Source organism: Rhinolophus ferrumequinum, chromosome 11 (assembly GCF_004115265.2).
Source record: "Rhinolophus ferrumequinum isolate MPI-CBG mRhiFer1 chromosome 11, mRhiFer1_v1.p, whole genome shotgun sequence".
In the NCBI taxonomy this organism is placed as follows: Eukaryota; Metazoa; Chordata; class Mammalia; order Chiroptera; family Rhinolophidae; genus Rhinolophus; species Rhinolophus ferrumequinum.
This window is the reverse complement of record NC_046294.1, coordinates 1,142,859-1,170,519: the sequence shown is the minus strand read 5'-3', so window position 1 is coordinate 1,170,519 and position 27,661 is coordinate 1,142,859. Positions and strand designations below refer to the sequence as shown.

General features: G+C 60.1%; 2 protein-coding genes across 6 annotated transcripts; both read left to right on the top strand.

The window, feature by feature from the left end:
* The first annotated feature begins 681 nt into the window (after positions 1-681).
* On the top strand, positions 682-10,135 carry CTSD (cathepsin D). The gene is made up of 9 exons (XM_033120735.1): positions 682-856; positions 2,991-3,150; positions 4,902-5,025; positions 5,526-5,644; positions 7,049-7,275; positions 9,066-9,188; positions 9,520-9,664; positions 9,785-9,883; positions 9,964-10,135. Exons 1-9 carry the CDS (start codon positions 789-791, stop codon positions 10,129-10,131), a joined length of 1,233 nt encoding a protein of 410 aa, XP_032976626.1. The 5' UTR covers positions 682-788; the 3' UTR covers positions 10,132-10,135.
* A 4,040-nt stretch (positions 10,136-14,175) lies between these two features.
* On the top strand, positions 14,176-26,962 carry IFITM10 (interferon induced transmembrane protein 10). 5 transcript variants are annotated; one of them, XM_033121860.1, is made up of 3 exons: positions 14,176-14,237; positions 15,939-16,391; positions 26,327-26,962. In XM_033121860.1, exons 2-3 carry the CDS (start codon positions 16,149-16,151, stop codon positions 26,474-26,476), a joined length of 393 nt encoding a protein of 130 aa, XP_032977751.1. In that variant the 5' UTR covers positions 14,176-14,237; positions 15,939-16,148; the 3' UTR covers positions 26,477-26,962. The 5 variants fall into 5 exon arrangements, with proteins under 5 accessions (XP_032977751.1, XP_032977749.1, XP_032977747.1 ...); XM_033121858.1 differs by lacking the exon at positions 14,176-14,237 and adding an exon at positions 14,326-14,545 and having other exon boundaries at positions 15,939-16,301; XM_033121856.1 differs by lacking the exon at positions 14,176-14,237 and adding an exon at positions 14,338-14,545.
* Positions 26,963-27,661: the final 699 nt, after the last annotated feature.

The following is a 27,661-nucleotide window of genomic DNA, read 5'->3' as shown; positions in this document are numbered from 1 at the left end:
TGTTTACGGTTAGGCCCTGCCCCTCCTCTGGCTGGGTTTGGGGACAGGGGATGAGGATGGCCCTCTCCTCAGACAGCAGAACTCTGCTCTTGACCCCAAGTGGGGCAGGAAGGAAGGGATGGGGAGGCCCTGGAGGGCAGGGGTCACTGTGGCCTCAGTAGGGCTGAGCACTGGAGGGAGGAAGGATTCCCACCCCCAGGCCCTCCCGAGTGGCTGGAACTGGGAGGCCTGGTTCCTTATTTGATCCCCCTGCCCAGAAGCCTTTGAGTTGGGACCTGGAGGGGACGGTCCACTGTGCGGGTGGGAGGGTTGAGGGGGTCCCAGAGGAAGTCGGGCAAGGGGGCGCTGTGGGGCCTGGTCTGTGCAAGCAAGCCTGCCTGCCTGGGGCGGGAAGGTGCCAAGGATCGAGGCTCGGGGGGCTTGCCGCCTAGAGCGGTCGGGAGGGGGGTGGGGACGGGGGAAACGGCCGGGCCTGAGACCCTTCGGCTCCCGCAGGTGGCAGCCCGCGCCCGACCGAGACATGTGAAGCCCACGCCGGGTCCCAGCAATTCTCGGGGTGGGGGGCGTGCGCCTGCGTGGGCCAGGCGGTGAGCGCGCCCCAGAAGCCGAGCGCAGGCCCGGCGGGGATCGCCCCGCCCAGGCCTCGCCCCCGCGCACGCCGGCCGCGGCCCACGTGACCCGCCCGGGTGCAAACAAGCCGGTCAGCTGACCCGGCCCGACTGCGCCGTCATCCCAGGTATAAGCGCGCGACCTCCCGGGCGATCTGCTCCGACCCGGCCGCCGCCACCATGCAGCCTCCCAGCCTGCTGCTGCTCGCCCTCGGCCTGCTGGCGGCGTCCGCCGCCGCGCTGGTCAGGTGAGATCCGCGCGTCCGGGACGCTGGTGCTCGGGGTGCCCCCAGTGACCTCCGTGCGCCCCACACCCCCCGTGCGCTGCGCGTGCCCCCCGTGCTCCTCAGGAGACCTCCGTGCGCCCCCTGCCCCCCCCCCACCCCCGAGCTGGAATCCCGCTGTGGTGCCGCGCGCGGCCTCCGGCACTACCCACCCTCGGGCGGGGTCGGGGAGCTCTACACGCGCTGGGCTCGTTCGCGCAGGCCCCCCGCCCGCCGGGCGACCGCCTCCCTACCTCCTTGTGGGGTAAGGAGGGAGGGTGGCTGTGACTCCGGCCTCCCCGGGACAGGTGGATTGGGGTGCTTGGACGAGGGTGTGTGTCTAGAAGTCGGGAGACCCAGGTGTTGGCCTTGGAGGCCCCTGAAGCTGGCCGAGTCATTTTCCCACTTGGAGCCCCGCTTTGCCAGCTGTAAAGTGGGCTTGCCCTCGCCTGGTCTGTCCCGTGGGATCTTCACCACAGGCCGTGGGCTGAGAGACCCTCGGGACCACCCTAGGAGGCCCAAGAGACAGGAGGGAGCTAGTAAGGCGAGGGCCTGGGGGAATGACCCCGCTAGCTCCAGGAGGAGGGGGCTTGTCACCCTGGGGCTGGGCTCTGCCCCAGTGAGGACTATGCCTTCCTCAGGCCTAGGGGCCTGTACCTGTGCCGGCTGAGGTCACCGACTGCCAGGCTGGACCAGAGCCATGCCAGCCAGGCTGAGGAGTGACCCCTCAGTCCCCACTCGCCCACCCTTGCAAGGCTGCCTGCTCTCCCAGCAGGGGGAGGAGTGCTGTGGGGACCCTTTTCTGCTCCTGCCCCTACTCTTGGTATCCACGTGACCCGCCCATCACGGCGGGTCAGTTCATTCTTCCTTTGGCCTGCATTCTTCCATCTCTGCTGTGGGCAGGTGGGTGAGGTCATAAGGGCTGGGGAACTGGCGGGGGGCCAGGTGGGCTGAGCCAAAGGGCTGCCCTGCGTGGGCTTCTCTGGGGCTGTGACTTGGTGGTGAGTGTCCCCAATTGAAACAGTTGTGGGGGAACAGCTGCAGGCCTGAGCCTGCCACAACCCCACCCACAGCCCTCCCCTCAGGGATGGAGAGCAGTGGGGGTGGGAGCCTGGGGCTCTTGGGCGGGGCCCGTGAACCAAAGCCCCTCACACCTGCCCAGGTCCTATGGGACTGATGGCCACTGTTTCCTTGATTACTGGAAGGTGTGTCCCCCATCCCCACCCTAGGCAAGAACCTCAGGCTCTTCCAGCCTCCTCTTAGGCAAGTCCCATCTTCCTGGAGCACACCCTTGGCATTTCAGGACTACCCAGCCGTGACCTTGAACTCCCAAATCCCCAGGCTGGGAAGACAGTTCATCCAAGTGGTTCACTTTGCTCAGGTGTGCTCTCTCATCCCGCCTCCTGGACCATGGGAGCAGCGAGCACGCTCAGACACAGGGGAGCAGGGAGCACGCTCAGACAGGGGAGCGGGGGTCCGGGGGAGGGGAGGGGAAGGACCCCTGTTACTGCTCCTTGATGGCAGAGCCTAGTGCACAACAGAAGCAGGACACCTGACCTCAACCCCATGTGCCCTCCTGCGGGGCAGACTGCCAAGGCCACCCCAGCTGGGTATGTGCACGGGGTACAAGGGCCCTGTGACGGTGCTCCCAGCAGGCTGCCGCGCGTGGGGCATGCGTGGCAGGCAGAAGGCAGGCTGGGGGCACGGAGCCCGGCTCTCCAGGTTCATGCGTCCTTGCCCTCCTGGTGGGGTCAGTGCAGTGTGGGGCGAGGGCAATGGAGGAAATAGGGTGACTGAGGGGGTCAAGGAGGACTTCTCAGAGCGGGGGCCACTGAAGTCCCATCTGATGCCAGGAGGTGGCCACCGTCACCTAGTGACGGCCACCAGGTGAATGGCATGGCTCAGAGGTCTTCAGGCAGGGGTGACAGGTGACCACCGTCAGCTAGTGGACCCCACTGTTAGGGCTCCAGCTTCATCACAGAAGAGACCAGAGTGGGGACAGGTGGCCAAGGAGGGGGAGGAGCAGGTGCCCTCGTCCTCTAGCTCTGATGCTGGGACGTGGGAGCAGAGTGTCCAGGGGTTGAGCCCCGCCCTAAGGCGCCCTGACCCCTCCTTACAGAATCCCACTGCACAAGTTCAAGTCCATCCGCCGGACCATGTCGGAGGTGGGGGGCCCCGTGGAAGATCTGATCGCCAAGGGCCCCATTTGGAAATATGCCCAGGGTGTTCCTGCTGTGACTGGAGGTCCCATCCCCGAGATGCTCAAGAACTACATGGACGTGAGTGTGTGGGGGGGTGTCGGCTTGGAGCGGGGGCCAGGCTGACCGCAGCACTGCAGTAAATGGGAGCTGGCCTTTAAGACAAGTTCCGGGTGAGCTGGCACGGATTTTGGTGAAAAATTCCATTGTTCTCAGCAACCAGCACTTTTGAGCCCTTCACCCGACCTGTGGGGGGAGGAGCTTCCACTCGGCCACACCCCCAGGTTGAGGTGTCTCACCTGCTGTGGGGCCTGCACAGCTCTGGGCTCTCCTGTGCCCAGAGGGTTGAGAGGGCGGTTGGGGTGGCCTTGGCACTTCCGTGACATGTCCCCCTGCGTCACTGACCGTCAGTTCAGAACTGGGCAGGTGTCTTGTCCTCGAGGTCAGCCTGTGGGAGTGGGGACAGCGTCACCCTCTACAGATAAAGGAGCTGGGCCCAGGGCCGCCGGTTGGGCTGGGCGTGGAGGAGCCCCGAATCAGATGCAGGCTGCCCCGAGAGGCTGCAGGGTGGGGTCCCGGAGGGTCCTGGAGATTGGGTATCTGGGCCTGCCTGCTGGGGTGCAGCTAACTGCCTTAGAGCTCGTGTCCCTCCCCATCCTGCTAGAAGGCCAGGGCAACCTGTGACCCAGTCTGTGTGTGCTACTGCTGCTTGAGTAGGAAATAGAATCAGAGGTGGAACATTGTAGAGGCCACACGGCAAGCTGGGGCTGGGTTTGCCCACGCCCAGCTCTGGGGACATCCTCTCTGTGTTCTCTGCCCCCGAGTCTTAGGCAGGCAGCCTCTTGCTGCCATCCAGCCTCTGGTCCACCTAGGGTTGGGACAGGTGTCTGTGCCCTCTGTCCTGCCTGGCTGGAGTCCTGGCTGTGCCAGGAAGCTGGAGTCTTACGGACATGTGACCAGGGCCAACTGACCAGTTCCTGATTCTCTCTCTCTCTCTCTCTCTCTCTCTCTCTCTCTCTCACACACACACACACACACACACACACACAGCCATTTGCTGAGTCATCCCACCCAAGTCTAGACACTTCTGTTGGGTCAAGAGTCGGCTGCTACTGGCGCTCCCTGGAGCCAAGTGGCCAGAGAGAGATGTCCCGGGGGTATTGATGCTAGAGGCCTGTGGTGACCAGTGTCCCAGGCTCCCTCCCCAGGGAAGTGGGTGCCCAGGAAGGCAGGCAGGGCCCTAATGGCCCCAAGTTCAAGAACGTGCCCAGCCTGTCAAGGATGGGGCTTCCCTTTGAGGCTGAGAGGGGCGCGTGCCCTCCCCATGCTCGCTTGAGCACCCCCAGACTGCCCTTGACCCCGTGTGTACAGGTGCGGAATTGAGGCCCAGAGCAGTGAAGCTGCCAGGGTGCCCCTTCTCTCTTCGGCCGCCCAGACCGCTCTCCCTTGGAGCTCTCCAGCCTTGGCCCCTGGGGCAGGAGCAGCGTAGGCAGTGAGGCCCCAGAGTCAGGCCCTGAGGTGGCCCCCGGCCTGGGGAGGCAGCCTCTCCCCTCCCCGGGGCCCTGCGCCCCTGTGCCACAGAGGCCCTCCTTGCTCAAAGCTGAGATAGCGGGCAGCGCCTGTCCTGACTCCACCTGGACCACTGGTTTCATCTTCCCTGCTCTCACCTGGTCAGGCAGGGGTGGGGCTGAGCCTGGGGCGTCTGCCGAGTGGCAGGTCTTGGGAGGCCTGCCCCTGACCATCTGAGGCCTGGCTCCCAGTACAGCCAGTGGACTTCTCTCGGGCCCAGTGAGGGGGGCCTTCCCTGGCCCTGATGGACCCTGCTCCCCCAGGCCCAGTACTACGGGGAGATCGGCATCGGGACCCCCCCACAGTGCTTCACTGTCGTCTTTGACACCGGCTCCTCCAACCTGTGGGTCCCCTCAATCCACTGCAAGCTGCTGGACATCGCCTGCTGTAAGCTACACCGCGTCTGTCATGCCCAGGCGCCCGTGTCCCGTGGGCTGGGGGCCCTGGGTGGGGGCGCTCAGCTCTCGTCCACCCCACATGCACGTGCACTCTCCCCACGGGCCCCGGGGGCCTCGTCCAGTCCTGGGCTGTGGCCATGGGCTGGCCGCCAGGGAGGAGAGCAGCCATAGACCTGCAGTGGCCCTGCCTTGGCAGCTCGGGCCACGGGCTGTTCCCAGCTCTTGGCCACACCGGGCAGGCCCAGCTTCAGGGCCGCTTTCTGGGTGAACCTGTTCCTGCCGGCCTTGTTTCTCCTCAGGCGGGGACCGTGATGGCCAAGCACAGGGCCAGCCATGGCCGACGGCCTGCTGGGCTGAGACCAAGGCTGGGGGTAGCAGCCCGCTGTCCTGGGCCCTGGGGCCCGGGAGGGTGCTTAGTGGCTGGGGGTGGGAGGTCGGAGGTCGGAGGCCGCGCTGGGGCACAGGCTGACGGGCTCCCTGGTGGTGCAGGGATTCACCACAAGTACAACAGCGGCAAGTCCAGCACGTACGTGAAGAACGGTACATCCTTTGACATCCACTATGGCTCGGGCAGCCTCTCAGGATACCTGAGCCAGGACACCGTGTCGGTGAGTGCCCTGGGCTCCATGTGTGACAGGGCCGGAGGGCCACCCCAGGGCAGGGGTCTTGGCTAGCTCCCTGGGGAGGGGCTGCTCGTTCTAGACGGCCAGAGCAAAGGCTGGGAGCTGAGAAAGAGCCCGCGTGCTTGGTGGTGACGGAACAGAGGAAGGCCGGGGCGCAGACCTGGACGGCCCAGGGTTGAGAGGGGAACGTGGGGTGGGGAGCTGCTGACATGGCCTGCAGTCGCTGAGGCCTGGGCATCCGGCGCGGGCTTGGGACCAGGACCTGGGGAGGGGTTACTGGGGAGGCCTCCTGTCGGGCTTCTGCTGGGAGGACTGGGTTTCATTCTGATGAGTTGGGTTGGAGGTGCTGGCGGGGGTTTGAGGCCAGGCCTGGACGGGGAGCCTGCAGCTGGGGAGGCAGGAGTCCCTCTGGGGCGCCTACAGAGGACACCGGGAAGGAGAAGGGAAGAGCCAGGGGTGGCTGTCTGGGGCCCTGCTTGCACTAGAGGGTCTGTGGGACCCAGGGCAGGACATGCTCCCCCCCAAGGAGGTGTCAGCGGGCCCTTGATGGTTCTGCCCACTGCCTCTGTGTCTGGGCGTGGAGTTGCCTCGTGGTTGAAGTTCTGGGGGGATGAGGGGCAAAGAGGAAGACGGGCCCCTCCCAACTTTGGTGGGACAGGGAGGCAGCAGAGCTTCCTGCAAGGCCAGGGGCCCAGGGGCCAGCTCCTGCTGAGGTGTCCCTTGTCCGGATGGTGGGTGGGCTCAGGCAGCCCCCTGCAGTGGCTGGCACCTGTGCTACTGGTCTGAGGACCGACCGGTGGGGACCTTCCCATGGTACTTCGGCTCCTTGCCAGGTGTCCTCCTGGGTCTCTCTGGGCCTGAAACGGGATGTTGCTCAACACATCCCCCTCCGCTGTCACCCCACACGCTGTCACCCCACACGCTGTCACCCACACAGCTGTTTCTCTCCCACATCCTGCTCTCTCTCTGCAGCCTTGGCTGAGGTGGGGGAGGGGCAGTGTGGCCCAAGTCTGCGTAGGGGTTGGGTCATGGGGTCCCAGTCTCTGGGGCCTGCGCCCAAAGGCAGGAGCTGTCCCTGAGGGGATGGGTGTCGGGGGAGGGCTGGCCTGAGCAAGGGGCCGCTCTCTGCTCTTTTCCATCCCTTGTTAGTGTCGTCCTGACACAGCACAGACCCCACAACCCCGTCCCCCTTTCTTCAACCCTTTCTTCCCTGCCCATCTTGAGCCCCGTGTGCGAGATGACAGGCAGTGACTGAGCTGGGTTTTGTGGCCATGGCCTCCCACATGCATGGCTGGGGGGCATGTCCCGCCTGGGGCCCAGGGGTCGGGCTCGGCAGTCCACGTGGCCCACTAACCCCCCTGCGCCCCCCCTCACCCCCGCGGCCCGCAGGTGCCCTGTAATTCAGCTCTGTTGGGCCTGGGTGGCGTCAAGGTGGAGAGGCAGGTGTTTGGGGAGGCCACCAAGCAGCCGGGCATCACCTTCATCGCAGCCAAGTTCGACGGCATCCTGGGCATGGCCTACCCCCGCATCTCGGTCAACAACGTGCTGCCCGTCTTTGATAACTTGATGCAACAGAAGCTGGTGGACAAGAACATCTTCTCCTTCTACCTGAACAGGCAGGCGGGGAGGGCCCCCTGCACCCCCACTCTGGGGCCCCCTCCTCCCAGCCCCACTGAGCCAAAATGCAGGGAGAGGGGTTGGGCTGCAGCCGCCCCATGCCCACCCTCCAGGCACTGGCCCCAGCCCCTGCCCTCTGCCCTCTGCCCTCTGGCTGGGGGCAGGCTGCCCTTTCACAGAGGAGCCAGCAGTCCCCAGAGAAGGTTGTGTGTTACCAGGGTCTCCCTGGGGGAGGTGCTCGGGCCCTGGTTCCAGGGGGGCGTGGTCAGGGGGCCTCGCTCCTGCGCTCCTGCGAGAACCAGAGCTGGGTGTGGTGACGGGCAGATGGGGTCCCTGGGTTGCTGACAGCTCAGAGGACACAGGAATGAGCCCTGATCTGTGGCAGGCACTCTGGAGGCGAGGGGGCCAGAGCTTCCCAGGGAGGGGCCGATTGGGTCTGGAGAGCTGGGTGTTGAACAGGAAGGGCGGGCGCAGGGTGATGCTGCTTGGGAAGCCCGTGGGCCTGGTCCCCATGCCAGAGCAGCTTCCCAGCAGGTGCAAGGCGCACAAACAGTAGTCAGGTGACCCATGGCCGGGTGACCTTGGGACGGCCTCACTCCTCCAACCTCAGTGTCTTAGGACCGTGATGCGGGAGTGCTGAGGGGGGGGTGTGGGCAGCGGCGAGCCGGGCAGCCTGCTGGTCGCTGCGCCCCGCACGCCCTCTCTCCAGGGCCCACTTGTCACTCGGGGTCTGACCCCTACTCTGGCAGAATTCCAGCCCACAGGCCCCCGCTTGCTCAGCCCTTGTTCTTGGCTTGGCCTCTGCCCCTTGTGTGGTCAGTGGTGAATACTCAGCAGCAGCTGGGGTGAGCCCCCCCTGCTAGATCCTGGGTCCCAGGTGAACTGGGCAGGGTCGTTTCCCTGTCCGACCTTGGGGGCAGATGAGGAGGACCCAGGAGGTTGCCAGGCCAGGGCTTGGGGATGGACAGCTGACTGGCCGGTGATGGGCTCAGGTGGGAAGTGCAGGTAGGGGTGAGGGAGTGAGGGGGAGTGGGCTCGCAGGAGGGGTTTGGCGGGACAGGGTGAGGGGGACTGGAGGCGTGATATGGTTTCTGCATGGAGGTGACGTGGAAGAGGGGTGGAGGCCACGCTGGTGGCAGGACAGGGGCGCCTGGTGTTGGTGAGGGCAGAGTCCTGCCAGGAAGACCATGCTAGGCTCAAAAAGCACTGTGGGTAAGAGACTAGAGTTGGGGCGAGGAGCCCGCCAGCGCAGGCTGAACAGGAAAGTGGAGATCTGAAGAGGGAGCAAGTCACAGGGGGATTTGGGCATAGGAGCAGTAAGTGCAAAGGTCCTGGGGGCAGGAACAAGCCGGCTCAACTCTCAGGGTTGCCCAGCGCCGCCTCCTGGAAGCCCTCCTTGGTTTTTCTTCCCGGCTGACAGGGTTTTCCTCCTGGAACTCAGTAGCATGCCCTTACCCATCTGGCCCTGCTGTCCTCGGCTGGTGGGCCAGGAGCCCCTGAAGCACAGGCAGGGTCTCTACCGCTGGGCATGGGGCTTGGCCTGCAGTCTACCCAGGATGTGGGATTGGAGCCCCACCCTAGGGAGAAGGAAGTTCCATTCTTTCTTGTGTCCCGTCTAGATCCTTCCATGCCTGGGCCCAGGAAGGCCCCTGCTCTGGCAGGCCCTCCCACATCGCCCACCCCAGCCCTTGCCTGAGACCTCCTGTCCCCAGCCTGTGCCTGTCCCACCCAACCCTCAGGCTGGGCATGCAGTGGGCAGGGGCTTGACCCCCCCTTCCTCTCCTGCCAGGGACCCTAACGCGCAGCCAGGAGGTGAGCTGATGCTGGGTGGCACCGACTCCAGGTACTACAAGGGCGCCCTCAGCTACCTGAATGTCACCCGCAAGGCTTACTGGCAGGTCCACATGGATCAGTGAGTACGGGACTGTGAAGGCTGCGGTGGGGGCTGTGCCCCGGTGCCCACTCAGCGGGCCTCGGGGCAGCGACCGGCCCATGGCCCTGGGGGTCAGCGGGGTGGTGGCGATGGGATCGGCCTGGCCCCGGGGCCCCCCCGGCCCTGAGTGCCTCTTGCCAGCTCCCAGGGCTGCCCTCCTCTCCACACGGCTACGCAGGTGGCTACCAACCCGCCCCCGGCGCCTGACGCTGACTCCTGGGAAAGAAGAGGAGGAAGCGTCCTGCCGGGGCTGTGGTGGGCACGGTGGGGTCCAGGTGGCCCTGGGAGCTCATAGCCACCTCCCCTGCAGGGTGGACGTGGGCAACAGCCTGACCTTGTGCAAGGCGGGCTGTGAGGCCATTGTGGACACGGGCACCTCCCTCATCGTGGGCCCTGTGGAAGAGGTGCGCGAGCTACAGAAAGCCATTGGGGCCGTGCCGCTGATCCAGGGAGAGGTGAGCTGCCGTGGGGGCGGGGAGGGGTGCCCAGGCTGCTGCCCCCAAACTGACCAGGGAGAAGGGAAGGGGAGGGCTGCCCAGGCTGCCCCCAGAACTGCCATCTCCTCTCTCCTCCAGTACATGATTCCCTGTGAGAAGGTGTCCAGCCTGCCCGAGGTCATCCTGAAGCTGGGGGGCAAAGACTACAAGCTGTGTGCAGAGGACTACACGCTCAAGGTGAGGGGGTGTCGGGCCAGGTGAGGGCGGAGCTGGACGTGGGCCGTGCTGGCAGGCCCGTAACGCTCTGGCTGTCCCAGGTGTCACAAGCCGGGAAGACCATCTGCCTGAGCGGCTTCATGGGCATGGACATCCCCCCGCCTGGCGGGCCGCTCTGGATCCTGGGCGACGTCTTCATCGGCCGCTACTACACCGTGTTCGACCGCGACGAGAACCGTGTGGGCCTGGCAGAGGCCACTAGGCTGTAGCGGGCCACCCGCTGGCAGAGGAAGGAGTGTCTCCACCATCCGGGCTGTCCCCACCATACACACTCACACTGGCACGCTCACACTCGCACGCATAGCCTGGCTCTCTGGAGGCTGCTGGCCTCATGGCCCGCTGTTTTGTTCTATGGTTTTTCCCTCCCTGATTTCAGAGTGCCGCCTGTCTGTCTGTCTGTCTGTGTGTCTGATGGAGGGGCGGGGCCCCCGGGCCAGCCAGTAGGCTCTTCAGTGCGCAGAGCTCTTTCCCTAACTTGGAAGACCCAGCTTGACTTGGCAGCTGGTCAGTTGTGCGTCCCAGGACCCCCGCCCCCACCCCCTGTAGTTGCTGCTCCAGCCTGAGCCCTGGGGGGCCTGGGTGCCCGGGCAGGACGTCTGGCTGAGACCCCGCTCTGACCAGACTCTGCTTTTGGTTCCTCCTCTGCCCAGCGTGGGTCCTGGAGCTGGGCACTGCCCCCCCCACCCGTCCATTTGTCTGTCCCAGTGAGGAGGGGGTGGGAAGGGGTGGGAGGGGACAAAAGCCAGTCTTGTGAAGCCTGTGAGGTCATCCTGGGGCTTGACCCATCCAGGAAGGCATTGGCTGGGCCCAGTGGGGCGGGAGGGGAGGGGGGCTAGCACCTGCCTTCTCGGCGGCTGCCCCCTCTGGAGCGGCGGGAGCCAAAGTTGACGTGGAAATAAAGTTGTTGGTACCTCTTTCTCTGTTGGTGTGTTTTGTGCCCGGTGCAGGGGGGTGAGGGAGTGGTTCTCAATCCACATGTGGGGAAGGAGCCGGTGCGATGCCGGCCTGGGAGGCTGGCTTTCCAGCGTGCGGCTGGAGGGGGCTTTGGAGGCACCCTGTGCCTGGAACCCTGGGGGCTTTAGCTTGCTGCCTGGCCTGGTGGCTGCTGAGGGCTGGCTTGTACCTTGGCCTGGAGCAGTGACCAGCGGGATGTGTCCTGGGCCGGAGGCTGCAGGGTGGGGCCCGACGGGTTCTGGTGAGCGCCTGCACTGAGATGTCTTCAGGTGGCTGCCACACTCCCTGGAGAATGTCCTTGTCCTTGGAGGAGACACCAGCCCAGGGCTCCAGTGCTCCCCAGTTCCCCTGTGCACCCCACGTGGGCCTAGCAAGGGAGCCTACGCATGGCTGGGAGTAAGCTGGCAGCCTGCCTCTTGTCTGGGCTTCCTCGTTGCCAGTTCCTGCCCGCTCTGGAAGTGGCCTGTGTGTGTGAGTAAGCCAAGCCGTGCTGGAGCAGGCCTGCCTGGGTCCTGGGGGTCACAGGGTTCAGGAATCCGAGTTACGAACCCCTCAGGCCACAGTGACCGCCTCCTCCCCCCATGGTCTGGCCTCCGTTGGGGGTTGTGAGCAGGAGCATCTGCCCAGGTGCAGCTGTTCAACCAGAAGGTTTTGAAGGATGGATCGTTTGTGAGCACCAGGTGGTGGGGGCAGGACTCTCTCTGGACTCTCCCTTGGAGTCCACCCCCAGCAGGGGCAGGGGTTTGGCAAATGTGACATTTGTAACTCCTGGTGCCTTTTCAGCCTGCAGGGCTGTGGCTGCCATTGGCCTGGCCTGGCTTCTGAGGGGTCGGCACCCAGGAACTGAGCCTTAGCAGGTGCCTGCTGTAAAGAACATTCAACCAGGGACAGCCGGATGGCTCAACTGGTTAGAGTGCGAGCTCTTAACAATAAGGTTGTGGGTTCGATTCCCACATGGGCCGGTGAGCTGCGCCCTCCACAACTAGATTGAAGACAACGAGCTGTCCGAGGGGCAGCTGGATGGCTCAGTTGGTTAGAACATGAGCTCTCAACAACAAGGTCGCGGGTTCAATTCCCGCATGGGATGGTGGGCTGCGCCCCCTGCAACTAAAGATTGAAAAATGCGACTGGACTTGGAGCTGAGCTGCGCCCTCCACAACTAGGTTGAAGAACAATGACTTGGAGCTGATGGGCCCTGGAGAAACACACTGTTCCCCAATATTCCCCAATAAAAAGCTAAAAAAAACAAAAACCATTCAACCAGGATTGCAAGGAGGCTCGTAAACACGTGCCCAGCATGTCCTGTTCTCACACCGGGAGTGGAAGCCGGGAGTGGGCAGAACCTGGCAGGGTTTCTGGGGAGACGGCGTCATCATCATGGCCTTTGTACAATGAGCGGCCGGAAGGAGGCAGCCCCTTCCCCTTCCGGCTTGCTGGCTGCCCCAGGCTCTGTCTCCACTCTGTGTTCCATCAGGCTCCCCTGACCAGGCTGGCATGGCTCTCGGGTGCGGACGCCCCGAGATGCCCCCCACAACCCCTGCTCTGCTCCCCGTGTGTGTACTGTGACCCTCTCAGCTGGGATCCTCAGGTCCCCCAGAGGGCAGCTCCCACTCCTGCTCTGGGATGGGGAGGTGAGCACCGCCGGACCCTGGAGGCTGTGTGGGTTAATGCAGGCTGAGCCCCCAGCCCCCAATCCGGGCAGCGGGCATCGGGGCATTAATGCTCTGTGCAGAGCCCGGCCCTCTGGCTGCCCTGGGCTCACGCCCAGCCTCCCTGACCCCACTCTGAACTTCCCGTCGGTCTCTGGAAGGTGGGTAATGACAGGGCACTCCTCACTGCGGACAGGCCAGGCGCCTGGAGGAGCCCAGTGCAGCGCTGGCTCTGGTCCTGGCTGGCTCAGCCCTGTGCTGCACCAGCCTGGCAGGCCCGGGGCAAGGGTGGGAGTGGGGGGGCTTTCTGGCCCCATGCCCCAGCCTGGAGGACACCCAGCCTCAGGCTGAGCTCTCAGGAGCTGACCCAGGTCCAGCTCCTTTCCTCACCCACTCAGGGCGGAAGATGGAGGGCTCATGCCCTCCCGAGGTGGCCTTGGGGGTCTTGGAAAGAGGCAGCCTCACGGTGGTCTGTGAGGGAAGGCCTGACTCCATTCAGTGACACTCACCCGCTGCCTGACGAGCAGCTGGACCCGACCAGACCCCGTTGGCCAGCCCCGCGGCCCCCCTGCCCAGAGAGCCCTGGAAAGTCCAGCTCAGACATCAGGAGACCCAGCAGTAGGGCACACAGGCCACACGCAGGCCGGGCGGGCACCTCAGGTCAGGCTCAGCCCATGGGTGGGTGTCCAGGTGCCCCCAAGCCAGGCCCTTGGGAAGGGGGCAGTGGGTGTTGGGTGAGGGAGAATTGAACCCTGGCTCCCTGGCGGACAGGCAGGTGCCATCCCCTCTGTCTCTATGGGCGTGGGGCCTGGGCTCCGTGGAGGGTGTGGCCAGCATGGGGGGGTGGGGCTTGTGCTTGGGAAGCCCTCCCACTCACAGTGTTTACCAACATCATTTAAGGCTGACTGTACTGAGGGCTCCTGACAAGCCGTGGATGAGGCTGTGCCAGGGTGGGTGTGGGGCTGGGCTGGGAAGGGGAGGGGCTTAGAGTTGGCGTGGGACCTGTCCCAGGGTAGGGATTCAGGGAGAGAAGAGGGTTCAGAGAGGACAGGGCAGAGGCGGGAGGAGTTGGAGGAGAGAAGGGTCCTGGAGAGAAGGGGAGGCGGGTTGAGAGGGTCGGTGAGGAGGGTTTCATGGGAGGGAAGCTCAGAGTCCAGGCAGGGCGTCTGGGCGGGCGGACGGGGGCTTGGAGGGAGACGGGAGGGAAGCCGCCGCTCTCACACTTCAAGGTATCTTTGGAGGTCGGGGGGCTTTGGAGGGCCTGGGCTCTGTGGGGGCCTGTGGGTGGGGTGAAGAGGACCCAGCTCAGAGGGCGCCTTTGTGGTGAAGTGGGGCACGGGGGTCTAGGGGAGGCAGAGAGGGCTGGGTTTTCCCATGATGGAGGGGATCCTTGGGACTTCTGCCGGAATGGCAGGTCAGCTGGGGACAAGTGACAGACTGAGCATGGTGGGATGCACAGAGATACCCAGGCTGTGAGGGCAGGCACTGGTTAGGGAAAGTGACTTGGGAGCACAAATGAGACAGGCCGATCTCGCAGAGAGGTGTGGTCAGTGCGGGGACTGAGCTCCAAGGAGACAAGTGTCTTCAGGGCTTAGAGAAGGACATTTGGTCTCATAGGCAAGGGGACCAACTGGTGAGAAGTCATAGGCTTCGAGACTGGACTTTGTGAGGGAACTGGATTAGCAAGGGTGGGGTTCGGGGCTCCAGGCCAGGTGTGTGGGGGTCAGATTTGGGGAAAGGAAGGTCAAGAGCTGGGACAGGGGTGGGCACAGAAAGGCCAGGGCCATGAAGGGGCCACGGAGGCTCAGCTGAGGCCTGGCCTGGGTGGGTTCAGGAAGATGGCACTGTGAGGGTGGCCTCGGGCTGGGTTGGGGACAGATGGTGCAGACAGGGACACTCGGGTGGTGCCGGGGAGGTACCCCCTGCCCAGAGAGGGACTGCAGTTGGGGGCCTGGGGCCTGCCAGGGGTCAGAGACTCAAGAAGGACATGGGCCTGCGAGAGGGCACGGTTGGAGATAAGGTACAGGGACAGGAGGAAGGGCTCCCTGGGGACACAGCTGGGAGGGCCCAGCGAGGGGACCAGCTCGGATAGGGGCTGGGGGCTCATCAAGAGGGAGGAGTCAGGGAGTGGACCGGGATCTGGGGAGACGGGTGGCGTGGGTACGGAGTCCGGCGCGGGAGGGTCCCATCCCTGGCAAGTTCTGCAGCCCCCGAGGGTCAGGCTTCCGGCGGGCGCCATGGCCCCCACCCTGCCGGCGGGAGGAGGCGGGGAGGTGGATGCGCCCGCCGCCGTGAGTCAGGCTTGGGCTGCAGCCGCACGGCCGGGCTGGCGCTGCGGAGGGAGCGCAGGCAGCGGGGGAGGCAAAGCCGCCAGCCCTGCGCCCTCCCCGCCCGCTGCCCCGCGTGCTCCCCGCACCGAGGTTGGGCCGCTGGGACGCGGAGCCGCCGGACAGACAGCGGCCCGCGGGACGGTGGAAGGACGCGCGGTCGGAGCTCAGGCCCGCCCGCCCAAGAGTCGCCCGTAGGTGAGGGCGCGTCGTCCGGGTGTTGCGGCAGATTGGGCCAGGCTGGGGCCGCGGGGCCTCGGCCGCAGACCCCATGGGGTGGCGCAGGACGCGGGGGCCTTGGTGCCTAGTTGGAGAAGTGTTCGTTTAACAGAGTGTCATTGTGCGTCTGTTTCTGGCACGGGGTGGGTGGCTCCCGGCGAGTGCCCGGTGCGCGCGCTTGGGGTCCTGGGCGCCGCTTTGGGCCAGGGTTGGGGGCGGGGGCTTCGCGCGCGAGTTTGGAGCCTCCGCAGCCACCGTGCTCATCCTTTGGCGATCGTGTCAGCCTGTGTCGTTGTGTGTCTGCGCTGCGTGTCACAGTGCAGAGTTGTTTACCTGGTGGCATCTCTGAGTATGGGGGGTGTGCCTGAGGTCTGGAGAGCTGGTGGTGGTGGTGGCGCTGGCGTTTGTGTCCCATGTGTCAGTGGGTGTCAGGCTGCAGGTGCTCCAGACAGCTCTGGTGGCTCTGGCAGAGAGTGGCTGAGGCAGGGTTACTGTGGGTCTGCTGCCCAGTGCGTGCGTGCTGGGCTGTTTGGGGCAAGGGCGTGCTCTGTTTATTGCAACAGCGTCAGTCAGTCGGGGCCTTGTTGGGTGTGGGGGGGTGTTGCTGTTGTGTGTCAATGGGTGAATGTTTGTGCGCAGATGGCAACGCGATGAAAAGCCCCCAATGTTTGTGCCAAGGCTGCTGTGAAGGGCTTTCGCATGGCAGTAGCTGGGGCGGGTGGAGGAGGCAGGTGGCAGGCCGGCAGCTGGCTGCCTTGGCGGGGACTTCCATCTCCTTTGGGGCTGCTTATGAGCTGCAGGGGAGATACTGTGGGGTGCCACAGGGTCAGCAGGACCCAGTTCATTCTTCTGCTTCCCTCCCTCCAGCCCCAGGGCCTCGGCCAGTGCCCAGCCCCGCTGGGAGCTCCGGCCAGCACCACGGACGGCACCCAGGAAGTCCGAGTGCCCCTGGACGGGGCCTTCTGGATTCCCAGGCCCCCGGTAGGTTCACCCAAAGGCTGCTTCGCCTGCGTGTCCAAGCCCCCTGCCCTGCAGGCGCCGGCGGTCCCGGCCCCTGAGCCCTCGGCCTCGCCCCCCATGGCGCCCACTCTGTTCCCCATGGAGTCCAAGAGCGGCAAGACGGACAGCGTGCGGACCGCCGGCGCCCCCCAGGCCTGCAAGCACCTCGCGGAGAAGAAGACGATGACGAACCCCACGACGGTCATCGAGGTCTACCCAGACACCAGCGAGGTGAACGACTACTACCTATGGTCCATCTTCAACTTTGTCTACCTCAACTTCTGCTGCCTGGGCTTCATCGCTTTGGCCTACTCCCTCAAAGTGAGCGGCCGGGGGCGCGCGGCTGGGCGGGCACACGGCGGGCCCGGCTGCACCACTCTGCCCTCCCTCTCAGAGGAGCCATGGGTGCGGCAGGGACAGCGAGGGGGGCTGAGGAATAGAAGGACACTGAGGGCCAGAGGGGTGCTGGCAAGCTCTGCACTGCCCTCTGTGCTGAGCCGGGAGGCTTCCAGGGTGTCTCGACAGGGCTCGAGGTCCTCAGGCTGAGGTTCTCTGCATGGCCCACAGGATGGGGACACAAGGCTCGGCGTCCTGTCCTCTCGGGGAGGATGTGGGAATTAAACCAGGACACTGCTCCACCCATAGACACATGACGGAGGGGGCCGTCAGAGAGGCAGGGGTCCTGGAATCCTTCCCCTGCCGACAGGAGCAGGGTGAAGTCAGGGCCCACTGGAAACCTTGTCCGGGCCCCTTGCTGGGCAGGCACTCAGACAGAGGCCATGCGGACGGGGATACTGGTCACCGTCACTGCTCTCAGCATCCCCTCTTACACACAGTTTCTAGGCAGTCAATCCCGGGGGGCCAGGAGCCAGGGGAGAGAGCCATGAGCATGTCCCGTACACCCCTGAGCCCACACCCTGAGTGGGTACGGCTTCCAGAAGCCCCTTGCCACTGTGAGAGGAGCTGGCCAGGAGCAGAGCAGGCACCACGCAGACAGGACCCCATCCGCCGAGGGCAAAGTAGAGACTAAGATTGCAGGACGGAGGCTGTGAGCGCTCACATGTGGGGTTGGGAGACCCATGCAGATGTGTGAGGACAGAACAGTCCTGGGCTTTTGGAGCCCAACCAGCAGGAAGAGGGGTCTCCTTACCACCCCACCTCCCGGTCATTCCGGAAGTGCTTGGCTCACGTCTGGCCAGATCGTCACTTTTCCCAGATTTGAGTGCCCTGGGCTAGGCACATTTCACTGATTGCAGCTGCCTGGGAAGGTGGGGGCAGCGGGGGTGGGATAGGGGTGGAACATGGGGGCTGGAGGGTGGGGAGCCAGGCCAGGAGGCGGGCCGAGGAGGAAGGACCTTGCAGTTCTGCCTCTGTGCATCTTTGAGCTGAGCCCCACCCCTGCCCCTGGCAACACACGCCCGGCCCCTGGCTGTCCTCCATCCTCCTGACTCACGGGGAGCTTCTCCATCACCTCCGGCCACTCAGCCCTGTGCTCAGGCATGTGCACTGAGCCCTGGGTGCCAATACATGCAAACTGTGCTGTGTGATGTGCATGTGTGCATAAAGTGTGTGCACGCATATAGGCGTGAGTGTGTGTGCACGCCTGTGAGTGTATTGTATGAGCGTGAGTGTGCACATGCATATAGGGGTGAGCATGCCAGTGTCCACGTGAGTACGCCCACGTCTGTGCATGAGCGCGTATGCAGGTGCCCGAGCATAGGTGTGAGTGTGCGTAATTGCATGTGTGCATGAGTGCTGTAGGTGTAAGTGTGCATGTCTGTAATTGCAGGCATGAATGTGTGAGTGCACAAGTGTGCATATATTTGGGAGTGTGCATGTGTGTGTGCACATGTGAATGTATTGTGTGTGTGCATGAGTGTGTGTGTGTTTGTGTAGTTGCATGTGTGGGTGTGTGAGTGCATAAGCATGCATGTATGTGTGTGAGTGGTGTGTGTTTGTATGTGCATGTGCATGATTGTGTGTGTGTGTGTGTGTATGCCGTAGAGCCAGCAAGGGGAAGGGGTCCCCGACAGCTGAGGGTGGAGACTTGCAGGCCAACATCAGCTCTGGCTCCACTGGGCCAGTGCCGAGCAGAGGGTACAGTGGCCGGGCAGCTGGCGGGGCTCTGCTTCCCCGGATGCCCTCTTGCCGTGCCCTGCCAGCGGCCTGTGGACATGGGTCTGGCTGCATGGGCTCCTGTCCGGAAGCATCCCCTCCTCCGCTTGGCCTGGCTGTGGGCAGCCGGCTGGCACGGGGCGGGCCCATCTGGTGTGGGTTGTAGGTAGGTCATGGACTTCTGAGTGGTTCAGGATTTGTGCTGGGGCAGGGGTGGGTAGGAGTTCGTGCTTCCGAGGTGTAGAAGGGAGCTCAGGACGCCTCCAAGCTGTGTGCTTCCTTGAGGGCAGTGAGGGCGGCAGGGCTTGGGGCTCACCTGGAAGGGGGCGTGCAAGGTGAGCCGCCCTCGTCCTGGACAGAGGGGAGGACAAAGCTGGCTGGACTGGGCTCCCGCGCCTGTGAATTCATCCATCTGTCCATCCAGCTGTACGTCTCCTGGCCTGCTGCACCCACAGCATTTGCAGCCAGCCCTGGGCACTTCCAAGGGCACCTGGCAGTCTTGGGGTCAGGTGGCCTTGGCTAGATTCCCAGTGTGGTCCCTTAAGAGCAGTGAGCTGTTGAGATGCCATCCTGTTTTACTTGAGCCCAACCTTTCATCATTGACAAAACAAATCAAGCAAAGCCACACTTACGTAAGCAGGCCAGAGGCTGGCATCCCGTGGGTGGGAAGTCAACACTGCCCCTGCCTGCCCTAGGTGTTTTCCCACCCTTCGAGCTACCCATCCGGCCCCTCCAGCCTTACCAGTCAGTGCAGTTCCACGCAGGCTGGGTCTGCAGCACAGACCGTATTTTGCTTCGCCTGCTCTCCGGCCAAGGCAGAGGCAGAACGTCAGTTCTCCTTTCGTGCAGTCTACACGAGCTGCTCTTAATGACCACTGGCCCCCGTTGTTAGCTGGTGAGGACCAGACCCCTCCTCTTTGCATTCAAGGCCCCTCAAGACCCACTTGAACCCTTTCCTGGGCTCACCAAGCACCCCTGCCCCCGCCGTGCACGAGCACACCTCAGGTGGCAACGTGTAGCTCCCTCAGCCCCAGGGCTTCGGTGAGGTTGCGTGCCTCTTCTGCAAAGTCCCCCCGACTCCCTCTGGCTGAGCTCCATTCCCGTCACAGACACCCCACCCCACTCATGGCTGTCCACCTCACCAGACCCGTTCCTCTGTTGTCACCAGTGCCCAAGGCAGGGCTGACCAACACAGGGGTCAGAGAATGTCGGATGAATGGCTGGGTGGACAGAACGCGTGCACAGCACAGCTGCTTGTTCAGAAAAAGAATCCTTCACTCCCAGTGAGAGCTGAGGGTGGGGGTAGGTGCGGGCACCTCAGGAGAGAGGCAGCATTTTCACGTGGCCTTGAAGGGTGGATGAGGGGACACGTGTTCCAGATGGAAAAAACAAAAACTGAGACATGAGGGTGGGGCGACTTGGGGGGAACAGCAAGGCCCCCATCCTCTGTGGGGAGCAGAAGATAGTCCTGGGAAGGCAGACTGAAGCCATGCAGGGAGGGATTGGGGCAACCATGTGAGGGGCTTGCATTGCTTGATGTGGAAGACACTGAGGGAAGATGTGATCAGAGCTACAGGATCTGCGGTCAGTGTGGAAGAAGCCGGAGGCAGAGAAGTGAGGGCCCGGTGCAGCGGTCCAGGCAGGAGGCCATGTGGCTCGATGGGCAGGAATAGCGGCAGGAGAGGAGGAGCAGACGTACTGAGGACATGGCAGCTGCTCAATCAGGGCCCAGGAGGCTGTGAGGCTTCCCAGGGACAGGGCAGTCAGGAAGAACAGATGAGGAGGGAGGGTACTGTGTCCGTGTTCACACACACATGTTCAGTCATTGCCTTTAGAATAGTGACATCATCCATCCATCCATAGTCCATCTGTCCATCCGGCCATCCATCCATCTATCCATCAATTTCTCCCTCCATCTGTCCATCCATCCATCATCCATAGTCCATCTGTCCATCCGGCCATCCATCCATCTATCCATCAATTTCTCCCTCCATCTCTCCATCCATCCATTCATCCATCCATAGTCCATCTGTCCATCCATCCATCCATCCATCCATCATCCATAGTCCATTTGTCCATCCATCCATCCATAGTCCATCTGTCCATCCATCCATCATCCATAGTCCATCTGTCCATCCGGCCATCCATCCATCTATCCATCAATTTCTCCCTCCATCTCTCCATCCATCCATTCATCCATCCATAGTCCATCTGTCCATCCATCCATCCATCCATCCATCATCCATAGTCCATTTGTCCATCCATCCATCCATAGTCCATCCATCCATCCATCCATCATCCATAGTCCATTTGTCCATCCATCCATCCATAGTCCATCTGTCCATCCGGCCATCCATCCATCTATCCATCAATTTCTCCCTCCATCTCTCCATCCATCCATCCATCCATCCATCCATAGTCCATCTGTCCATCCATCCATCCATCATTCATAGTCCATTTGTCCATCCATCCATCCATAGTCCATCCATCCATCCATCCATCCATCCATCCATCATCCATAGTCCATTTGTCCATCCATCCATCCATAGTCCATCTGTCCATCCATCCATCCATCCATAGTCCATTTGTCCATCCATCCATCCATAGTCCATCTGTCCATCCATCCATCCATCCATCATCCATAGTCCATTTGTCCATCCATCCATCCATAGTCCATCCATCCATCCATCCATCCATCATCCATAGTCCATTTGTCCATCCATCCATCCATAGTCCATCTGTCCATCCGGCCATCCATCCATCTATCCATCAATTTCTCCCTCCATCTCTCCATCCATCCATCCATCCATCCATAGTCCATCTGTCCATCCATCCATCCATCCTTCATAGTCCATTTGTCCATCCATCCATCCATAGTCCATCCATCCATCCATCCATCCATCATCCATAGTCCATTTGTCCATCCATCCATCCATAGTCCATCTGTCCATCCGGCCATCCATCCATCTATCCATCAATTTCTCCCTCCATCTCTCCATCCATCCATCCATCCATCCATCCATAGTCCATCTGTCCATCCATCCATCCATCCTTCATAGTCCATTTGTCCATCCATCCATTCATAGTCCATCCATCCATCCATCCATCCATCATCCATAGTCCATTTGTCCATCCATCCATCCATAGTCCATCTGTCCATCCGGCCATCCATCCATCTATCCATCAATTTCTCCCTCCATCTCTCCATCCATCCATCCATCCATCCATAGTCCATCTGTCCATCCATCCATCCATCCTTCATAGTCCATTTGTCCATCCATCCATCCATAGTCCATCCATCCATCCATCCATCCATCCATCATCCATAGTCCATTTGTCCATCCATCCATCCATAGTCCATCTGTCCATCCATCCATCCATCCATCATCCATAGTCCATTTGTCCATCCATCCATCCATAGTCCATCCATCCATCCATCCATCCATCATCCATAGTCCATTTGTCCATCCATCCATCCATAGTCCATCTGTCCATCCGGCCATCCATCCATCTATCCATCAATTTCTCCCTCCATCTCTCCATCCATCCATCCATCCATCCATAGTCCATCTGTCCATCCATCCATCCATCCTTCATAGTCCATTTGTCCATCCATCCATCCATAGTCAATCCATCCATCCATCCATCCATCATCCATAGTCCATTTGTCCATCCATCCATCCATAGTCCATCTGTCCATCCGGCCATCCATCCATCTATCCATCAATTTCTCCCTCCATCTCTCCATCCATCCATCCATCCATCCATAGTCCATCTGTCCATCCATCCATCCATCCTTCATAGTCCATTTGTCCATCCATCCATCCATAGTCCATCCATCCATCCATCCATCCATCATCCATAGTCCATTTGTCCATCCATCCATCCATAGTCCATCTGTCCATCCGGCCATCCATCCATCTATCCATCAATTTCTCCCTCCATCTCTCCATCCATCCATCCATCCATCCATAGTCCATCTGTCCATCCATCCATCCATCCTTCATAGTCCATTTGTCCATCCATCCATCCATAGTCCATCCATCCATCCATCCATCCATCCATCATCCATAGTCCATTTGTCCATCCATCCATCCATAGTCCATCTGTCCATCCGGCCATCCATCCATCTATCCATCAATTTCTCCCTCCATCTCTCCATCCATCCATCCATCCATCCATAGTCCATCTGTCCATCCATCCATCCATCATTCATAGTCCATTTGTCCATCCATCCATCCATAGTCCATCCATCCATCCATCCATCCATCCATCATCCATAGTCCATTTGTCCATCCATCCATCCATAGTCCATCTGTCCATCCATCCATCCATTCATAGTCCATTTGTCCATCCATCCATCCATAGTCCATCTGTCCATCCATCCATCCATCCATAGTCCATTTGTCCATCCATCCATCCATAGTCCATCTGTCCATCCATCCATCCATCCATCCATCCATCCATCCCCACTGATTTCATCCATCCATCCACCTACCTGCCCACACAGTTACTCATTTTTTTCATTATGAAACTATTCACACTTTCACCTATCTTTCAATCCATCTATCCACTCCCCTTTTCTCACTCCGTCCCTCCTGGTCCCCTCTACTCCATTCAGTTCATCCCAGAATACCATCCAGCCACGTACCAAGTCATCATCCACATACCCATTCATCTTTCCACCCCTCTCACTGGTCTTTTCATACAGCTCTCCTTCCTCCTTTTGTCCCATTTTCCCCTTCTTCCACTTATTTCTGCCACAGTGATTCATCCATCCAACTACCCACCTACTCTCTATTCATCCATTCTTCTATCTTTTCTCCCTCCCTCTGGCCACGTCTTTCTGTGTATATCACACAGCCACACACTCAACTGTTCATGGTGGCTGTAGGTCACCACTCGGGTTTCAGTCCTGGGATCTTACGTTAGTACCACATCTGTCGATGCCTAATTTTCCTCCTTGTAAAAATGGGGATGTACCTACCTCAACGTGTTATTATTGAGAGGATTAACTGCATTAATACCAAGTAATGCTATCCACACTGTACCACACCGAGTCATTTTCTTATTATTATTTTTATTGTTATTTCATACATCCATTCTTCTCCATTCTTACCTCCATCACCTCTACGCATTCACCTGCCCTGTGGATGATTTTCCTCAGTCAGTCATTCATCAATACACGTATCCATCAACTTCATTCACACATCCATCCTTTTCCTAGCTACGTGTTTCTCTAACCACCTTCCCACTTCTACTTCCTCTTCCTTCTGCCCTTCTTCCTGCCCTTCCTGACTTTAATTATCCATCCATCCATTTATTAACCCACATATTGATTCTTCTCAACGTTCCCATTTCCCATTTCCCCAACTGTTTATTTCCTACGCCATCTCTCTCCATATCCATTCATTATTCTTTATTTCACCACTTTTCTTATCAATGAACACGACTAATTAGTCCAATCATCCATCCATGCATCCATCCATTCTCCATCCGTACACCCACCTTCTAACCTTTCTTCTTCCGCTTTCTTCTACCCACTTAATACACCGCTTACATTTCTCTAGCTTTTTATTAACCCTTCTATCCACACAATGCACCCCCCTTCCTTCAGCTATCCCCCCACCTGCCCGCCCAATCCAGCCACCATCTTTTTCTCTCTAGTTTACCCACACACCTATCACGGATTCCTTTAATCTCCTCTTTTCTTCTCTCCTGCTTCTCTCCACCCACCTCCGCCCCTCAATTTGCCTTCCATCTTTATAGTTATCCAGCTTCCCTCACTTTGAGTATCATGACTGTCCTCCCCCTTCCTCTTCCTCCCTTCTCACACATGTACAACCCTTATATCCATTCAGTACGTTAACGATCCAATTGCCTAACCATCAGTTCATTGGAACTTCGCAGCACACTTCCACTACTTATTTACTTATCCCACATGCAACAAATACTTGTCCAGCGCCTGAGAAGTGACATGCAATACACAGCCCCTGCCCGTAAGCAGCTTACGTTCTGGTGGGGTGTCGATAATACAATTCACAGTGTGTGTGTGTCCTGGGGTGGTGTCAGCTTTGAAGGACAAAAGGTCCGGGAGGTGTGGGGGTGCTCCTTTGTGGGTTGGGTGAGGAAGGTCTCTGTGATGAGATGGTATTTGAGTGTCCGCATGAATTAACTCATGCAGTAGCCACAAGTGCCTGTGGGGAATTCCAGGAAAAGAGGGCAGCTGTTGCAAAAGCCCTGAGGCAAAGAGGTTCAGGAGCCAGGAATAAGAACTTGAAGGAAGAAATAGAACTCTTATGCCTAGTAGATATGGTTTATGACATAGAAAACCTGGTGAATTATCACGTTTGTTTAGCCAGATATGAAATCAATCTACAAAAGTCAGGTGAATTTTTATACACCAGCAAAAACCAGTTAGAAATGTAATTTGAAGCATGATTACAGTATAATAACAACCCAAATAAACAGACTAAGACCGAATCTAACAAAAGATACAATAGTGCTTTCTGGAGCAAATTCTAAAACTTTATTTTAATAAAGATATTAAATGAGACCTAAGTAAGTGGGTGATACAGAAAGGAAGATAAACTTTAGCGACAATGCCAGTTCTCTCCAAAATCACAAGAATAAAAGTCCCTCGAGGACGCAGACCTTCTCCCCACCATTTCCCCTCCCTGATTGCTTGGTGCCTATTCTTTTCCTCCTCTGTCTGTCCATCATCCCTATTACCTGCAATTCACCTTCCAAGTCACCCAACCCTTCCCTCCCTTCAGCACGCCTTCCCTCACTGCCATACACCCCACCTTCATCGTCTTTCTTCTCCCCTCTTTGCTCCTTCCTCCATTTCTCCACCCACAGAAATCCATCCACCAGGCACACGCCCACCCTCTGCCCGTCTGTGTACCCACCACATTAGGCACCAGTCTACCCAGTGGGCGGTCAGGGAGTGCAGTCATCTACCTAGCCCTCCAACCCAGCCCCCTGACTCTGCCGTTCCAAGGCAAGCCCTTTCTGTCTCTCTCCTGTCTCTCTCCCTGCCTCCTCCTGGGCTTTGTTTTCCTTGTCACTCACACCTACACTTCTTTGAACTTGGCGGAAGGAGAGGGGGTCCTCAGCCTTATCCTGGATGGGGGTAGCATGCTCCTCAGGTCCCCCTCTGTCCACTGTTCCCCGGGACTCCCTGGGCTCCAACCCAGTCCCTCTCCTCAGGACCCCCTCCCGGGGACCTTGTGGACGCCACTGCTTCTGTCTATGCACAATGTCCATTCTCTGGGAAGGCCAGTTCGCTTTAAACTCCGTGGCAACAATTTAGGACACACGTGTGTTGCCCGTCGTCCAGTCGTGCCACTGTCTCTGAGACCAACTTCCTCAGTATTTATTTACTTATTTTCCAGCTTTACTGAGACATAATCAGCACATAACATAGCGTCAGGTGTAACATATACAATGTCCACACATTTTAAGAGACGTTATCTATGCTCAAGCAGTAGGTCACCGTCATCAGAAGTGTCTGGACGCTGGTGGGAAGCACTTTGAGCGCCTCTTGTCATTGCAGAAGCCAAACGTGACTTGTCTTCATCTTTTGTTATCGGTATATAGTGAGCGTTACACTTTTAACACAGTGTTTTCCTTTCCTAAAATGGGTCTGCCTTTCTTTGGCACCCTCTGTATATTGCAAAACAACTTCCGGATTAGGGTTGGCAATCACCACCATCGCCTCACATAATTATCTTTTACTTTTGGTGGTGAGAACACTTAAGATCTACTCTCTTGACAACTTTCAAGGGTACAGTAACAGTATTGTGAACAATCTGGTTTATTTTAAATAATTTCAGGCCGACTGAAAAATTGCAAAAACAAAGAATTCCTGTATGCCCTTCACCCAGAGGCCCAATGTTAACACATGACCATGCACCGTTTTTCCTTTTCTCTCTCTGTAAATGCATGTCATTTATTTCATAGACTGTCTGAAGGACGGCTGGGGACACAGAGCCCCCGCGCCTTCCCTGTGTGTGGAGCGCAGGCCGGCTGTCCGGAGGCGGCGCTGCCGTGGGCTCGCTGCTGCCCCCTAGCGTGCGCTCCGCCCTCCTGCCAGCCCCGGTGCCGGCTGCCTGGCTCACCTCCTCTTGTGGCTGCAGGTTCGGGACAAGAAGCTTCTCAACGACCTGAATGGAGCGGTGGAAGATGCCAAGACGGCCCGGCTGTTCAACATCACCAGCTCCGCCCTGGCCGCCTCCTGCATCATCCTGGTTTTCATCTTCCTGCGGTACCCACTCACCGACTACTGAGGGCGCCGGCCCCACCTGCCGGCTCTGGAGACAAAGCCCCAGCGTGTTCATTTCCATGATGGATGCGACGTGACGCAGGGTGCCATGGTTGGGGCAGAGCAGGCGTCTGCCCTGGGCCCCCTGAAGCTGTGAACCAGCAGCGAGGCCACCAGAAGCTCCGTATAGTAAGGGCACAGCGAGCTTTGTGCCGGCCACCGCCCCCCCCGCCCTGGTCCTCCACCTGCTTCTGGGGTCTGTGGTTTCTCCCTGGGCTGCTGCACCCTGGCTCCCAGTGGCTGCACCCCCTGCCCTCCTGTGCCCCTGCCCAGGCTCCTGGGACCCCTCTGATCCTGACACACAGCAAGAAGGGCTTCTGTGGGAGCTTCCCAGTATGAGGGGCTGCCGGCATCTGGGGACTCCCTCTATCTTCCCGGACCCAGCCTCCTCCAAGCTGTGACCCTGCTCCTGTATCTGTGAATTTCCAATAAAAGTCCTGCCCAGCTCCCACTGGCCCAGCCTCTGTCTCCTTCCTGGGCAGGCAGGGATAGGAGGTGGGGTAGGGGTGAAGTGGGAATTTGGAGGCTCTGGGACCCCAATCAGCTGCTGTCTGGTGGGCCAGGGCCCAGTACTGTACCCCGGCTGAGCCGGGGAAGTTCGCTCCTAACCCAGGAGGTCTTCTGTCTGCTGGGCAAGATAGGGAACCCAGGGGGGCTTTTGGCAGAGGGTGCCCCAAAACAAGTCCCGGGGAGGATCAAGCAGCCTCCTTGGAGAGGCAGGAGGAGAGCGGGTGCAGCAGGAGCACAGCTGCCCACCAGGCTACAAGTTAGAAGAAGAAAACCAGAAGGGAGCTCCGGGCAGTGACACGGGGGGCCCTAGCCAATCCCCGACGACCTGGGGACCCTGGGACCTGGCAGCTTCCTCCCGCCTGTTTCCTCATCTGTGAAATGGGGACAGGGCCTTCCCATCCCTCAGAGTTGCTGCGAAGATTGACCAAGAGGAAGAGCAGGTATCAGCTGAAGATTTCTAGGTCCTGGGTCAAAGTCAAGGTTATTGGGTGGTCAATGCTCCACAGAGATGTCTCTGAAAACACATCTGATGAGTGTTGAGACAGGAAATGGGCAGGGTTTCCTGTGTCCTGAGGGAGGTGACACGATTCAGCCAGGGTCCCTGCAGGGGGAGCCAGGGCGCTGCTGAGGGGCTTGCAGA

Bases quoted from the DNA above. Each gene is read 5' to 3' on its own strand.
- IFITM10 (XM_033121856.1), top strand. From the start codon at position 14,513: ATGGGCCTGCGAGAGGGCACGGTTGGAGATAAG. The intron at 14,546-15,938 runs GTACAGGGACAG...CCCTCCCTCCAG, and splicing joins AGGGCACGGTTGGAGATAAG to CCCCAGGGCCTCGGCCAGTG. The intron at 16,392-26,326 runs GTGAGCGGCCGG...TTGTGGCTGCAG, and splicing joins CTTTGGCCTACTCCCTCAAA to GTTCGGGACAAGAAGCTTCT.
- CTSD (XM_033120735.1), top strand. From the start codon at position 789: ATGCAGCCTCCCAGCCTGCTGCTGCTCGCCCTCGGCCTGCTGGCGGCG. The intron at 3,151-4,901 runs GTGAGTGTGTGG...CTGCTCCCCCAG, and splicing joins TGCTCAAGAACTACATGGAC to GCCCAGTACTACGGGGAGAT. The intron at 7,276-9,065 runs GCAGGCGGGGAG...CTCTCCTGCCAG, and splicing joins TTCTCCTTCTACCTGAACAG to GGACCCTAACGCGCAGCCAG.